A 16530-nucleotide genomic window follows, 5' to 3' on the forward strand; every position below is an offset into this window, starting at 1 on the left:
TGGTGTTCTAGTGGTTGTGTAAAGAACAAAGCCCTTCTCTAGAAGCCTGGTCGGCTATGTGTATCAAGTGAATGCAGCTGATAGAGCTTAATAGCAAAAGAGGGAGCCCCAGACTGTCTCTCCGGGTGGAACCCTCACTTACTTTGATTTTGAAATGTGTGGTTAGCTAGGTATGGAGTCACTGACGCCAGCATGTCAGCTTCAGCTCAAGGACCGTAAGCTGTGTGGCCTTTTCTTTGCTGTATCCAGTATAGACAATACATTTTCATACCAGAGATCGCAGACTTGACTTGTTATTTTCCTGTGTAATCAAGTATAAATTTCCTTCATGCATAAAAGACCTTTCCCCATTGTAGTGGATGCGGTACTCCTAAGACGTGACCTATGGTCAGGAGAGGCAGCTCAGCAGTTAAAGAGCATAGCTGCTCTTCCAGTCTCCAGGCTGGTGTTCAAATTCTAGCACCTGCAAGATAGTTCATAGTCATCTGTAACTCCAGTCTCAGGAACCCAGTATCTTCTTTTGGTCTCTGTGGGCACCATGCACGCACGTAGTACAGATATGCACACAGGCAAAATGCTCATACACATAAAAATAAATGATTTTTTACAGATGTGAACAGGGTGGCAGGGCTTCTGGATTACACTCACATGCTTCTGCTGTGCTGATCTGGGCACTGTCCTTGGTATATTAGAACAGTCTCAGGGCAGTTAGTCCTTCTTCAAACATTCTACGGAACATCACAGATAGACAATACAGTGCTCTAGTGAACCCTGTGTCTGCTCTCCCCAGAGGGTGAAGTAAAATGTGGGTGGTTGAGCAAATGCACTGGAGTGCACAGCATATCTAGCTACCCATTGCTCTCCATTGTTAGTTTCCTGTCTTTTCCTCATTTTTAGTTTTTTCTTTCCTTAAACTCAGGGAGGGCTTATGTATGCCAGGCAGATACTGTACCACTGAGCTGCATCTCTAGAAATTGTTCTCAGTTTTGAAAAGAAGTTGTGCCGGACGTGGTGGCACACGCCTTTAGTCCCAGCACTCGGGAGGCAGAGACAGGCGGATGTCTGAGTTCGAGGCCAGCCTGGTCTACAGAGTGAGTTCCAGGACAGCCAGGGCTACACAGAGAAACCCTGTCTCGAAAAACAAAAAAACAAAACAAAACAAGAATCCCTGTCTCAAAAAACCAGAAAGAAAAAAAAAAAAGAAGTTGCATTGCTGACACTAAACCCGGTGCCTTAGGGTTGGAAAGATGGCTCGGATAATTTATGAGTTAAAATTTGGTATTATCATCTTACTTGAAATACGTTTTAAACTGATGATAAACTTACTTCTTTGTGGGGAAGGAAAGGCTATCCCAGTTGTGAAGTATAGCTCACTGTGGAAATAGCAGGCTGTGCTGAGTCTTGCTATGCACTGTCACATAGCTGGGTGGCAGCTTTGCCTTAGCTCCTAAGGAGGGTTTTCTTCCATACTGTGTTTATTACCTTCCAATTCCCAGGTTTGCTGCAGCAGCTCCAGCCGCAGCCCTCCTTGCTGTGCACCACGTTCATTCATCCTTTTTACTACTATTTTTTTTTTTTTAATAAACTGCATAGAATGTTTTTCTAGGTTTTGAGGATAGGTCAGAACAGTGAGTCAAGTGTTTGGGTCAGTCGGTGTTTGCCAGGCTGGCTGCACTGGGCAAGGCTGGAGAGATGCTGCTGCCGCCCTCAAAACCAGGGTAGTCAGTGTGAACCAACCGGAGTGGTGGGGTGCCTCAGACAGAAGTCTTCCTCTGGTGGCAAAGCAGAGTGGAATGAGGAGAGAGAGGTGCAGGTAAGTTACTTCAGAGAGAAGTCCAACATGGAAAACCCAGGTCATTATGGAGAGGAGACGGGAGACTCAGGAGTCCAGGTCATCTCAGCCACATAGTAAGTTTGAGGCCATCTCAAAAAAGCTTGTCCAGAAAGGCTTCTTGTTAGAACAACCCTTGGAAGGGACAGTGGGAAAGGAAAAGGCTTAATACAGGACGAGTGGAGGCTTCCCTTACAACTGCATAAAGAGGCATAGAAGTGCCTGAGACCTTTGCCTTGAGTTGAAGCTTTGAGCCTATTCAAGAATGGTAGTTTGAGGCAGGCAGAAAAGAGTTGAGTGGCAGGTGTCGGAAGGGCGTGGATATGAGGCTGAGGAGCTGGTTGTGATTTAGTCTGAGATTGCTCACCCCTGCAGACAAGGGAGAAAGGTATGGATGAGCTCTGCCTGCTGATAGATGCATGTTCTTCAGGCAGCTTGGAGGTGAAGCTAAGTCAGTTAGGAAACAACCCAGACTTCACGTTCCCCAAAGGGAATATGAAACTTGCCTCTTTAGAATATCCAGCTGGGCCAGGCATGGTGGCGCACGCCTTTAATCCCAGCACTCGGGAGGCAGAGGCAGGCGGATTTCTGAGTTCCAGGCCATTCTGGTCTACAGAGTGAGTTCCAGGACAGTCAGGACTATACAGAGAAACCCTGTCTCGAAAAACCAAAAAAAAAAAAGAAAGTCCAGCTGGTTAATAAACTACTTTGGAGTTGTACATGGTAAAATCACCTCTTGGAGGACTGGAAGAGTCTAATTTTTTTCTATTAACATACATCCTCTTGAAGTGGCTAATCAGATATTCCTGGGGAGTAGAAATGTGAAGAGCTAGATTTATATAAACTTGAGTAGCTTCTTTCTGTCTGCAAGGAAGATGCTCAACTGTCACCATTAGCATGTCAGCAGTGTCACGCTGAGTGAGTCAGTGCCCATCTCAGTCCACCCACTGTCTACACCTGGAGCATCTCCTCTTTTCCAAATTCAGTAGCAGGGGTTTGTTTAGTTTTTTCTTTTACCATTCTAACTTCAGAAATATCTTGTGCAGAGTGGACTTCCTTCTGGGTTACCTCAGTTTTCTGTAGGATGCCATTTTGGGGCACTAGCTCATCTTTTCTTAAAGATTATTGACTGTTGCAGGCCTGTGAAAACAGCTGTAACTGGTTTGTAAATACACGAATGCACGGCCTTGTTGCATTCCAGGAAAACTCCATGTATAAAACAGGCATCAGACTGTACCTTCCTGTCACCTTTCTAGAATTTTCTTTTGTTTCAACAAAAAAAAATTTTCAGAGGCAAGATACCATCTTATTGCATAAGCAGTTCCTGTGACTAGGCAACTGTGGCTTGCAGTCACTGTTCTCTTGACTGAGTCATGCTTATTTTGCCTCTGTATGTGCAAGCTAAATCTTCTCTATCTGTTCTTTAAATGTTGTATGTGCCTTTTACGTATCAGATAATCTAAAATAAGGGATGGGGTTCAGCCATACATTGTAGCCCCAGCACTTGGATAGATGAAGCACAAGGACTGAGTTAAGAGGCTGCTGGGGGATTTTAGGTGACACAGGAAGGACGGCTAATGATCCTGCAGAGCCTGACGGGCTCACACAGTCTCCCTATATCACCATCAGCTGAGGTATGGAGCAGCTATTCAGATGCTCACAGGAGCTGACTGAAAGCAGTGAGAGTAAATGGCCTCTGATCTTCCGGTGAACACATACTCATTTGTTCTGAGGCTTTGGATGGCAGAATGACTATTCCAGGCCCTTTGCCTTTCTGCTTTTCAAGTCTTTAGTGAGTAAACTTTGGTTACTTTACAGCATTATGGTTGCAGCCTGGTGTCTTCCATAGTGGGGTAGCACCCTCTGCCAGCTGGCTGTCCCTCACATGTTCTACCTCCTAGAGGGGAGAGGGGAAGGTCTCCAGAGGGCACACTCAAGTGAACGGTGTCTGGAAGGAGAGCAGGCCTCCCAACTGTCAGATTACAAGCTCATTAGGTCAGGCCTTAGGGGGATAGTCACAAATAGACTGCATAGCGTGTGCTCCGCCTCTGCTTGCCAGCACACTCTGCTTTGCTACCTCCTAGTGCCTTGGTGGAAGGGGAGGTGGAGGTGGAGGCTGGGCTCATAGACTGAGTGGCGTGGCCTCTTGTCTTAAGACCCAACCACAGTGGCTTTACTTCCTGCTGCATGATGGTGACAAATGTGTGTGGTATGTGTGGCGGTATTTTGAACCTTTCTACAGGAGGAGCAAGTCATGCTGAAAATGGCCACCCTACAGAAGCCTTCCACCCAGAATCTTCCACCATGTTGGCCTTGTTTGGGGGAGGGGGTCTCATTTCCATTATGGAGATTTTTTTTGTTTGTTGTGTTTTATTTTGCTCATTATTGTTTTGTTTTGCTTTTCACTTTTATTTTGTCCCGACATTTTCCTTTATAGTCCACCGTTAGATATTGATCAGTTGAAGCTCATTTTAAGACTCGTTGGAACCCCAGGGGCTGAGCTTCTGAAGAAAATCTCCTCAGAGTCTGTGAGTTGACGCTTTGATTGAATTACTACCTTCGGGGGCCTCTACCACTTGCCTTCCGTCACTCTGCACTCTGACTTTGGAATGCATGTGTGACGTGTGCTGTGTGTGATTTCTGAGGTATGCATGTGTGCACACATGTGAGCCTGCATGAGCCCGCTTGCATGCATGAGTGTGTTTTATTCTAAACTATCCTTATCTGGGTGTGGACTTAAGATGATGAGAACCCCTTTGGGGCAATTGTATGCTCATAAAACTGAGAGTTGGGGTTCCAGTTCATTCCGAGAGATTAATGGGAAATTTGTGTGTGTGTCCTCCTGAGCCCTGACTTCTCTCTGAAGTTGCCCACGTGCTTAAGAGCCCTTCTCACTTTATGCTGAGCATCTAATCTCTGACACTGTGTGCTAGTCTGACCTTACCTCAGTGGTGAGTGATGTGGGCCTTGTCTGATAGTTACCTGCTCTTTACTTCCTTAGAGGGGCTCTTCCTGGGCGGGGTCTTTCCATGAGCCCCTCTCCCCACTTCAGACCACACAGACAGTCTGCAGATGGCTCTGAACTCCTCCAGGAACCTTGCTCAATACAGTGAATAGCATGAGGGGCCACTTGGAACTTGTGTTTTCTCCATGGAGGCCATAAGGTGACTCTGTTTTACTTTAGCCATGGTTGGTTTTTTTGTTTTGTTTTGTTTTTGGCTTTTTTGGTTTTTTTCAAGACAGGGTTTCTCTGTGTATCCCTGGCTGTCCTGGAACTCACTCTGTAGACCAGGCTGGCCTGGAACTCAGAAATCTACCTGCCTCTGCCTCCCAAGTGCTGGGATTAAAGGCGTGTGCCACCACTGCCCGGCCTTGTTGTTGTTTTGTTGTTGTTGTTGTTGTGTGTGTGTGTGTGTGTTTTTTTTTTTTTAACGCTGTTGTCACTTTCTGGGGCCAGAAACTTTGAGGAAACTAGGAAAGCCCCTCCTTCCTCTCATTCCCGATTAGGGAAATAAATGGAGGAGTTAAGCCCCAGCTGTGCACGCCTAGGTTCCCCTCCTATCACTTCCAATAGAAGAGACTTCTGCCCAGCTAAGAAGGAAGTAGGTGCAGGCAAACAGCAACACACGAGTCACCTCCCCTGACAAAATCAGGACCCCGAATCTGCAGTGTAGCTATACATAAAGAACCCTGGAGCTTTTGAATTTTTATTCTGAGGAGTGTGAAAGGGTTGCTGGGCCTATTTTATTTTGTTTCGTTTACTCCTTTAAGATAAGGAAGCAAGCCGGGCTGTGGTGGTGCACACCTTTAATCCCAGCACTCAGGAGGCAGAGGCAGGTGGATTTCTGAGTTCGAGTCGGCCTGGTCTACAAAGTGAGTTCCAGGACAGCCAGGGCTACACAGAGAAACCCTGTCTCGAAAAGCAAAAACAAACAAACAAAGATAAGGAAGCAAAACACAGAAGCTATGACTCGACTGAGTCATGCTGTGAGTCCCTGGGCAGAGGTGTTGCGCCCCCCCCCCCCATTTTCTGGTCACGTGAGCTCATCATCTCATGCAGTCGCACAGCTCAGTATTTTGAGAGTCAGCTTGGGAAGGAGTTCAGTAGTGCTAGTGACACTGAGGTGGCCGTCCCTCCCCTGTCTGGGTTTCGATGCCAGCAGCTCTGTGTCCCCCTCCCACTCCAGCATTTGCTTTGTAGACAGGGGCTGCTTGCTACAGGTTCTCAAGCACACATGTGAGGTAGGTAATACCTGCCCTTTGCCGACCCATCAGTTCTGTTTAAGAAGTAATGCTGGAGCTGGGCAGTGGTGGCGCACGCCTTCAATCCCAGCACTCCCTGCAGAGGCAGGCAGATTTCTGAGTTCGAGGACAGCCTGAGCTATACAGAGAAAGCCTGTCTCGTCAAAAAGGGGGAAAGAAAGAAAGAAAGAAAGAAAGAAAGCAAGCAAGCAAGCAAGCATGCTGGATACATGGCCTAATAATGAGATGTCTTTTATCTTAACATGAAGTGGGCACATCATACATTTGAACAGTTCTAGTGCAGCAATGGACAGAATCAGGTACCAAGATAAACATCCTCTCAGTGATAACTCAGTTGAGTACAGTAGTGAGAAAAGAGCTTCCCTGCATAATTGTCAGAAATGGGTAACGACAGTCTAAATGTTGGAAAAGTATGGGCAAGGTTAAGTTAGTGTTGATGACACCACCCAGTACTTTTGAAATCTCCAAAGCACCAGCTGTAATGGTGCAGGTCTCTAACCCCAGCACTTAAAAGGCAGAGGCAGAAAGCCTGGGCTTAATTTGTAAGACACCTTTTTAAATAAACAAACAACTATTTTAGATGTAGCTCAGTGAAGTCAACATGGCCATGGGTGTAACCCCAGACGCCCTGGGAGTGGGGAGCATACAGTACTGCATACGGGTGAGATAAAGCTGACTGAGTAAAAGTAGTCAGAAAAATTTACTAAAGAATTGTAGTCAACACTGAATAATTCATTCCTTCTGGAAAGAACAGAGCAGGGAAGCCAGGACACGGCTCTGAATACAGAGAATGCAGGGACGGGGAGAACAGGACAGAAAGCTGGCAGAGGCCCCAGGACAGCTCACTGCTTAGTGTGCTGGCACCTGGGTTAACCAGCCAAGGAAACAAAAGCGTGGCTCCTGCCCCTCTTCTTCAGAGATACATCTCTTCTTGACTCCCAGATGACAAATGGCTGATCCTGCACATGCTGCCCGCAAGGAGAGCAGGACACAGTGAGTGTGTGAGCTCACTTGAATCCTGCGTGGCTACTTCACCCTGTTTGTCCTCTCTCTCAGTATGCAGAGCATTGTTGAGTGTGAAATTTTCAGAGAGAAGTCCAAAGTCTGTACAGAGTGAGTCAGCCCATCTCTGCACTCAGGTAGAAGCAGTAGTCACCTTCCAGCAGGGCTCGTGCTGATGTGCAAGGAAGGGACGCCATTGGCTTGTCTATTAAAGATGTGATTCCAGCTGAAGGATGACTTGATACTTAGGTGAGGAGAAAGGAAGCTCACTAGATCAGGTTAAGGTTTAGTTTAAAATACTATCATCACCTTGAGAGGGAGCATGGGATAAACTGGCAGTGGGTTTCCATTTCAGAAGCTGTGGCCTGGCTGAGGGAAGTTAGTAGTCCTGTCATTTGAGTAAGGACACTGAGATGGCTTAGCAGCAGAGACCTGAGTTCTCTCCTAGGGCCCACACAGTGAGCAGAGAATTCTACAACTTGGAGATCAATCCACTGATCTCCATTCATTAGTGGTACGTGTGCCCTGCCCCTCCCCACCACACAAGTGAACGTGAAAATGTAATAACAGAAACTTCATGTAACTTGGCCCCATCAGATAAACACAGTGTTTTAAACTTTTTGCTCACTGAAGTTAATGTCTTCCCTCACTACAGGTGTGATTGTGGCATGCTCTGAAGCTGTCAACCAGACTGTGGCTTCGGTTTTGCCTTCGCCATCACTCCTAAAGTACCCTTCTTCACCTACCTATTTATTTGTGGCATGCATTCTAAGTATATCCACTGCCAGTGTCTTTGAGATTTGGTGTAGCTCAGCACCCACACTCCAAGTGTCTCAGCCTGTTGGGTCTGTGTCTCATAGAGCCTGTGCCACCAACACTGACCCTCCTCCCCAGGTAGATCTGTTAGATAGGTTAGGCTTCCAGAGTTTTATCACCGTTACCTCCATCTTCTGCTTTTGCCACTGCAGCAAACAGGATTTGGCCATTGGGACTTGAAAATGGTTCTCTGGCTGGCATCGTGGATGCTTCCAGAGAACCTAAACTATTGAACATTAAAGTTGGCACTTAAGTAAAAGTTTGTTTTCATGTGTGTGCGGCCACTCACCGGCTACACGCCTAATAGCTCCTGCCATTCTCCACAGAATGTTACAACATGCAGCCTTAGGCGCCGGCCTGGTGTGGTGGGGAGTTGCTTTGCTTGGGATGGCTTTTGACTTAAACAACTGGAGTTGATTTTTACACTGTGTCTTAACAATGCCCTTGACTAGGCATCTTAAGATATTAACCAGCTTCAGCAGATAATGCGTCTGACGGGGACACCCCCTGCTTATCTCATTAACAGGATGCCAAGCCATGAGGTGAGAACAAACAGCATGCGCAGGGAAGTCTACCTCGGAGGCCACCTTCTCGTGGTAGTGTCTGTGTATAGCCAGCAGTTTCTAATGTCACCAAATGCTTGCATGTGCCCCAAGAACTGTTAAAGCAGTGCTGGCTGTGTGCTAGCAGGGTGTTGACATTTAGGATGCAATCTCCTGAGCCTGCGAGGCAGGGATGCCGTGTAGGGCAGTGTTCCCTAGTGCCTGGCTTTCTGATCTTGTGCTTGAGGTAACGAGTGTCGTTGCAGTTGTATGTAGTTAGGGTGTGCTACAGCCGTGTCACAGGTGCATGGAACAGAGTTCTTTAGTGTGCTTTGCTCTCCACCCATTTTACAACCAAGAGAAGACTGCATGCAAGCATGCACTATAAAATTCCTTGTGCTAATAGGTGTGCTGGGTTTTTTTTAACAAGTAATTCATAGTAAGTATGAACACCTGGGGAATCAGGCTCATAACTAACCTAACTCCAGTTTATGATCAGATGTGACAGACAAATCCTTGTAGAGCATTGTGTGCATTTCAGCTCTTGTCTGTATTGAAAAATGACTTTTCTTACCTCTATTCCTTTTTCCATTCTACATGGTTAAGTAGGAAGGGATTACAGCCATGTCTGTGTCTGGTTCCTACAACTTCAAATTGCAGTGAGTGCGTCTGCTTCAGTACCAGCTCTTCTTCATGACTTATCTGATTAGGAAAATGGTCCTGGAAAAGACTGCTTGGTCTCAATTCTGGTTTTAAGCTTCTGACCCTTTGACCAGAAAGCTAGTAAAGAGTAGTTGATTGATTATCACTCTCATCCACATGAAACAGAACTCTGGGGAGACGGCAAGAATAAAGTCAGTGGTCACAAATAGAGGGGGTCAGTGCTAGAAGAAGAGTAAACCTGAATTGAGCATCCCAGACATGGTCCATACAGGCCTCAGCCTAGCTCATTCCCTGAGATCACTAACACTACTGAACATAGTCATTCTGAAAGTCTGTGTTTTTACAGGCAAGAAACTACATTCAGTCTCTGGCCCAGATGCCGAAGATGAACTTCGCAAATGTATTTATTGGTGCCAATCCCCTGGGTGAGTTGATCGTGCTCTGATTTTGTGATATAAATTAGAAATTTGAAGTTTTGGTTTTGACTAAAAAGAGTACCTTTTTTTTTTTAAGATTTATTTATTATTATACACAAGTTCACTGTAGCTGACTTCAAACACACCAAAAGAGGGCATCAGATCTCATTACAGATGGTTGTGAGCCACCGTATGGTTGCTGGGATTGGAACTCGGGACCTTCAGAAGAGCAGCCCTTACCCACCGAGCCATCTCAACAGCCCAAAAGAGTACTACCTTTAAGTAACTTTTGGGTCTTAATAAATAAAGCTTTTACTGTCTGTCTGTATTGTCACATAAAGAAATATCATACAGTGATAGGCTTGTATGTTTACATGCTTGCAGAATATGGTGGGGAGGCTAAGGGAAATGAGGAATGGGGAACAGGGAATTGTGGGGACCTGGGGGAGAAGAAAGGAGGTGTGAACCTTACAGCTGCTAGTGGTAGGTGGACCCCAGCTGAGGACAGAAAACAGGCATAGACACATGGTTAATGCCCAGCAGTGGGTCCTGATGTCCTCTACTCTCACAGACTCGTCCCCTTTCCTCCCTTCTCTGCCCTTCAAGGTGTAAGCGGCTGCCTTTGCAGCATTAATTTGGCGGCTGGCTCCTTGCCTTGCTGCCCCCATTACCTCCAGGATTACCTGGCAGAGGAAGTGACAGCTCAGGAGTGTGTCAGCACAGGACAGTGTGCTGAGGTTCTAATTCCTCTCTCTGGTGTAGTAGGCAGTAGTAGATGCATAGCCATCAGACCACCATCTTCTGCCATGAGAAGGGAACGAGCAGGTGGCGGCTGCTGTCCCCTGCCTCTCCCATTCCTGCAGATGTTACTGTAAAGTCACTGCACTTAAGTCTTCGTGGGTCATGTCCCTTCCTGAGGGTTCCAGAAGCCATGTGCCTGAGTTACTTATCCTTTGAAGGGCTGATGTCTGTGGCAGTGATTTCAAAAGCTGGGAGAGGCAGCTTTCATGAACTCTGTCCATAGCCACAATACTGAGGAGTGGCTGTGACTGTGGCAATGATTCCTGTAGCAGGAGAGGTGTGTGCATTCTTGGAGGAGGGAGTCCAGCCTAAGCTACACCATTCAGGCCTCAGGTGTACATGGTACTGACAGGTTGGGTTAGGTTTGTGGCTTCCCTGTCAGGCTCACTGGGCTCTCTGTAACTTACCTTGAGCTGTTGCATCAGGTAAGGATCTGAGGTCTCTGTGATCTCTAATCTTTCCATGTTGATTCCACCCCTGGATCCTCACCAGCAGATGTGCAGTGCACAGTGTCTGAGTCTTCTCTGATGGAGCTGATAGACATCCCCATTTAGACACTGAGAAGAACTGGCTTATAGGAGTGAGTCCAGGCTGCTGGAGACTAAAAGGAGGCTCTGGCCCATCTGGTGCTCCTCACAGCCTGCTCACATCCAAACGTGCCTGGCAGCCCATTGCCAAGTGCTGGTCAGAAGGAACATGCTGTTACCGATTGCTAGCCTCGCCATCCCCAACGGGCTGCACACCAGCGATATAAATATTAACAGCCCTGTTGTCAGTCACAGGCTTCGCATCACTGCTAGTCTCAAGACACAGCTGAGAACTTCACATTGCCCTTTGATCTTAGAGTGTCTATTTATGTCTGCTTCCATCCTTGAAAAGTCTTGTTCTTACTTCTGATCGTGGACCTCTTTTTACCCCAGGGTAGCAGGCACCCACTCATTCATGTTCAGTATAAAGTCAGCGGATTTGTAGAAGAACATGAGGATTTGTATCCAGGCAGTCTACCAGTGCTTCAGTGTTGAAGACAGGGTCATGTGGCCTGTTGTGCCACCATGCTCACTGTCTGCAGTGCTAGGTTTAGATCCAAGGCCTTATGCACACTCTGCAAACTTGACTGGCTATATCCCAGCCCTCCTCCAGCACTCTAAACTGGAGAGCCAGAGTAAGCATGTTTGCTGTTTCCTCTGTACCCTCAAAGCCTGCATTTCTGTGGATAACTGGTGTTCAGGCTGCAGGGTACATGATCACTTAGAGGAGCAGAGGTATAGCATCTCTTCAGGAAGTTCTCCTCCTCGACACCCATAGCCTTCCACATTGAAGAAATCATCTGGAGCTGTAGAGATGGCTAAGTGCTTAAGAGCACTGGCTGTTCTGCCAAGAGGCCCTTGGTTTGAGTCCCTGCACCAACATGGTGCCTCACAACTGTCTTTAATTCCACTTACAGAGAATCCAGCGCCCTCTGCTGGCTTTTAGATTTTCAGCCAGCAGGCATGCACTGTAGTGGAGAATACTTAAAACTTAAACATAAATCTAAAAACTTGTGGAGTTTATTTCTGTTTTGTGTGATAACTGCTCTAAACAAATTATCCTCCTAAGCAGGACGACCTCATCAGACAGAATTAAACAGGTCTGCTCCCCAGCCTCTATTGAGGTACTTTTGGGAGAGAAAAAACCTGGAAGTCATTATTGAAAGTAACTGATAATCAGCAGGAGACAAACCATCTCCCCATATTATTCACTTGGGGAGAAACGGGGAAGAGCTCAAGATGCCAACCACCTTAGCTCAGCATAAATGGAGCTCCTGGCTGTGGTGCCCCAGGTCACATCATCACCTGTGGCATGGTCTCACCCAGTATGCCTAATTTCACCCTTACCAACCAACAATTGAGGTGGTAAATGTAAAGACTAGAGAGAAATGGGAGGGAGTGTATACAGCACAGGGAGAGGGGAAGGAAGCCTCCATGGTGGTGTGTCGACAAATGAAAACCAAGGCAGATGGAGGAGAGCTGGGGAGTGGGGGAGGGGTGTTTATTTATTATTCTGGGTTTGAAACCCAGAACTTCAGTAATGTTTTTAAAATGTGCCATAGGCATTCAACACGTACATGGAGGGAAGGGATTGCATGCAGAAGCAGACACCTTAAAGGATGCTTTGTGTGGGTGTGGACGGTGCTTGGAACTTGCACAGTGGTGGCACTAATGTCATGTGTTTTCCTCTTTTCTGGTGTGACAGCTGTCGACCTGCTGGAGAAGATGCTCGTTTTGGACTCAGATAAGAGGATCACAGCAGCCCAAGCTCTTGCGCACGCCTACTTTGCTCAGTACCACGACCCTGATGATGAGCCTGTTGCTGACCCTTATGACCAGTCCTTTGAGAGCAGGGACCTCCTCATAGATGAGTGGAAGAGTGAGTCCAGGGCAGGCTAGCGTGGGCCTTGAGCTTGCTTTCACTTTATTCATGTTTTGTTTGTTTTCTGAGCCAGGGTTTTTCTCTGTGTAGCCACTCGGAGGAACTCACTTTGTAGATCAGGCTAGCCTCAAACTCAGAGATCCATCTGTCCGTGCCTTCCAAGTGCTGAGATTAAAAACATGTGCTACCAAGTCCAGTTTATGTAATCTTTTTTAACAGTGCTGGAGATTGGACCTAGGACTTACACATATTTCCAGCATACCTATGATCCCAGGACTTGGGAATCAGATTAAAAGTTTAAGGTTAAAAAAAAAAAACAGACTGTAAAGTTATTCACAGCTGTGTAGGTAGTTTGAGGCTATCCTTGGCTACATGAGAACCTGTCTGAATAAACCCTCGTGGATGGTTGCCGGCAGCCCTCTGAGCTCACTGCCAGGGTCTCTGATGCGATGTCCCCTGACGGGCTGCAGACACAGAGTGCAGAGCCTTCACACTGACAGAGCTTTGAGCTGCTTAGCAGTTTTACATTTACAGCATCTTTTCAGGATAAAGAGGGTCCGGTATATTTCAGCACAGAACTAGGACAGGGGTTTTTTATAGCTTACTTCTGGCCTAGTTAGGAACTGGCAGGAATGGAGGCACGTCTCCACCCCCAGTCCTACTCCTTCATAAAGCACAGGTCAGTTCTGCAGTTAGACTCCGGAGCAGGACTGCCTCATTGTGTGCAGAGTGCAGTGCTGCTCCAGGGAGCACTCAGAAGGAGCACCGTGCATGATGGAGTGGGGCAACAGTTCTGTCTGTGTCCTTGACTGGAGCTGCTCTGCTCCAGGGCAGGGCATGAGCAAGGAGCAAGGCAGGTGATGCAGTTCATCAGACCACTGCCAGGAGGGAGGAGCTGAGTGTCTGCCTGCCGGAGTCTTACGCCTCACCCTTCCTTCCTTCTTTCCCTGCCCTAGGCCTGACCTATGATGAAGTCATCAGCTTTGTGCCACCACCCCTTGACCAAGAAGAAATGGAGTCCTGAGCACCTGGTTTCTGTTCTGTCTATCTCACTTCACTGTGAGGGGAAGACCTTCTCATGGGAACTCTCCAAATACCATTCAAGTGCCTCTTGTTGAAAGATTCCTTCATGGTGGAAGGGGGTGCATGTATGTGTTAGTGTTTGTGTGTGTCTGTCTGTCTGTCTGTTTGTCTGTCCACCTATCTTTGTGGAAGTCATTGTGATGGTGGTGACTTTATGAGTTGTGAATGGTCCTTGGCAGTCTGCCTGCTTTCTCGGAGTCTGGGCAGGCCGATGGGATCTGTCATCTCCTTAGGGATGTGTGTGTTCAGTGCAGAGTAAGAAATATCCCTGTTCTTAGTTACCTTGCCACTTTGGCTTCTCCTGCGGCCCTGCCTTTACCAGATCAGTGACAGAGAGGCTGCTTCAGGTCGGAGGCTAACCCTCAGCCATGCATAAAGTCCAAGAGAACCAACTGGCTCCTGGTCTCTAGCCTGTGACCGGCTTGCTTAATGTCCTCAGAACCTGACAGGTATGTTCAAAACTGTCAGTCTGTTTGTGCCTTAAAAGGAGAGAAGGGCGCGTAGATAAGTTACAGAGTCTCAGCTGCTGACGTTCTGAGCCAGGCAAGTGCACGGGGCTGTTGGATGGCCAGTGGGGAGCTGGAAAAAACAAGGCAGCCTTCGGGAAGGCCATGGTGCATGTGTGTGCATGCGTGTATGTGCAGCTGCCCTCCCTCACTTCAGGAGCAAGCTGTTTGCTGTGCTTACCATTCACCTCAGTGCAGAGGTCTCCAGTGCCGGGCACAGGCGCCTGCCATCAGTAGTTCCTGTGTCATCTTCACATCTAGCAGAGCACGGATGTGTTTGCATGCTGTGCTCTTGGAGCTTGTCCTGTCTTCTGGAAGCCCTGGGCCAAGCGTGTGAAGGCTTCCTAGCAGTTCCTGTCCACATTGCCTCCGCCCGCCGATGCCATGGGCACACTGCTCCCTCCTCCTCCTCCAGCTACTTTGTGTTGAACACAATTGATCCTTCAGGTGCTCATGGTGCAGGAAAACAGGACAGACAGAGCACCTGAACCCTTGCCATCTGATGTCACCAGTTTGGGAAAACGAGTCCTCTCCTAGGACTATCCCCGGTTCTGGAAATCATGTTCTCCTCACTCGTGGTGACAAGCTAAGAAAGCTGAAAGCTGAACGAAGGGAGAGATGAGAGCTCCTGAAGCCAGGAGCTCCTTTACTGTCTTTCTCAAACTAGGGTTGTTAGACACAAACCAAGTCATCAAGGCCCCTCTCCTCTCCTCGGAAGGGTCCCCCACCCCCGGCAGCTTGACACTGACTCCAGTGTCAATTTGGGGAGAGAGCAGTTCTGTCTTGGAATTTTGTATGTTGTAGGAATCCTTAGAGAGTGTGGTTCCTTCTGATGGGGAGAAAGGGCAAATTATTTTAATATTTTGTATTTTCACCTTTATAAACATGAATCCTCAGGGGTGAAGAACTGTGTGCATAATTTTCTGAATTTCGGGCACTTTGTGCTATATAAGGACCCATATTTAAGCTTTGTGTGCAGTAAGAAAGTGTAAAGCCAATTCCAGTGTTGGACGTGACAGGTCTTGTGTTTAGGTCAAGGTGTCTCCTCTCAGTGCAGGGACATGCGTGCTCTGTGGGGCAGGCTAGGACCCTGAATCATTTGGAGCCCAGAAGGAGGCAGACTGGCCAGGTCTCACCACCTCAGTGTGCAGTTCAACTCCATGCCATCCCATCGAGATGGGTTAGTAGCAGTGTCTGGTTTTGAATGCCAAGTGTGATTTCCAACAATTCTGCTCTGGTTATTTCATTGAAGACGTCTTTGCACATGTGACCATGCTGTGTTAGGGGCTGTGTTCCAGGGACCGGACTCGAAGCTAGAACTGGCAGAAGAGTTCTGGCATCCACAGCGCAATGCTGCCACCAACCAGTTTCTTCATTGGAAGACAAGGGAACGAGAAAACTGCTGTTCGTTTGTATTTGTGAACTTGGCTGTAATCTGGTATGCCATAGGATGTCAGATAATACCACTGGTTAAAATAAAGCCTAGTTTTCAAATTCAGTTGGTTTCTCAGGTTTATTCTGTTCCTCTTCTTGGTTGTGGGACTTTTGTTGTCAGCTGTGACCTAGCACGCACATGTCTGACAGACCCTTTCTAAAGCTGCCACCTTTCTTAGGTGGACCTGAGGGGAAGGCAGGTCTTTGCAGTAAGTTACTGTGCAGAGAGAACTGCATGGGGAGAGTGGCCTAGTGTGCGTCCACACGCACTGTTCTTGTACAGTCTGAAATGAATGTTTTTCACATCTTCAAGTAATTGGTTTGATCAGAGAATATCCACAGAGTTTGTTACATATCTTCTGTGGCTACTTTCCTGACACCATGACAATTGAAATCCGAGGGGTGGAGACCACAGGGCTATCCAGGAGGCTGCTTAACGTTTAGCCCTTGTTGTGGGTTTCCCGCTCGCTTCTATAAAATGAGCTTATAAATTGCTTTCTGGCTGGGCAGTGGTGGCGCACACCATCAATCCCAGCACTTGGGAGGCAGAAGCAGGTAGATTTCTGAGTTCGAGGCCAGCCTGGTCTACAGAGTGAGTTCCAGGAGGACAGCCAGGGCTATACAGAGAAACCCTGTCTTGAAAAAAAAAAAAAAAGTTGCTTTCTGACTGAATACTTTAGAACATGTGTTTTTTATCTTTAAGTTGCCAAAGAGAAGGCTAGGTTGTGTGCTGTGAGTGCAGGATGGGAGGACATCTGTTTGAC

General features: G+C 47.4%; 1 protein-coding gene across 2 annotated transcripts in view; it reads left to right on the forward strand.

The window, feature by feature from the left end:
- The window catches only part of Mapk14 (mitogen-activated protein kinase 14), a 56342-nt gene extending 40512 nt beyond the window's left edge, over nt 1–15830 (forward strand). The window contains exons 9-12 of one of the 2 annotated variants that reach the window (XM_021186017.1): nt 4280–4359; nt 9464–9542; nt 12567–12740; nt 13700–15830. In XM_021186017.1, coding sequence (XP_021041676.1) covers nt 4280–4359; nt 9464–9542; nt 12567–12740; nt 13700–13767 — 401 coding nt within the window. In that variant the 3' untranslated portion in view covers nt 13768–15830. Of the gene's footprint in view, nt 1–4279; nt 4360–8374; nt 8455–9463; nt 9543–12566; nt 12741–13699 lie in introns of both variants that reach the window. The other variant, XM_021186018.1, reaches the window with a different exon arrangement.
- Nucleotides 15831–16530: the final 700 nt, after the last annotated feature.

This window comes from Mus caroli, chromosome 17, assembly GCF_900094665.2.
Source record: "Mus caroli chromosome 17, CAROLI_EIJ_v1.1, whole genome shotgun sequence".
Classification (NCBI taxonomy): domain Eukaryota; kingdom Metazoa; phylum Chordata; class Mammalia; order Rodentia; family Muridae; genus Mus; species Mus caroli.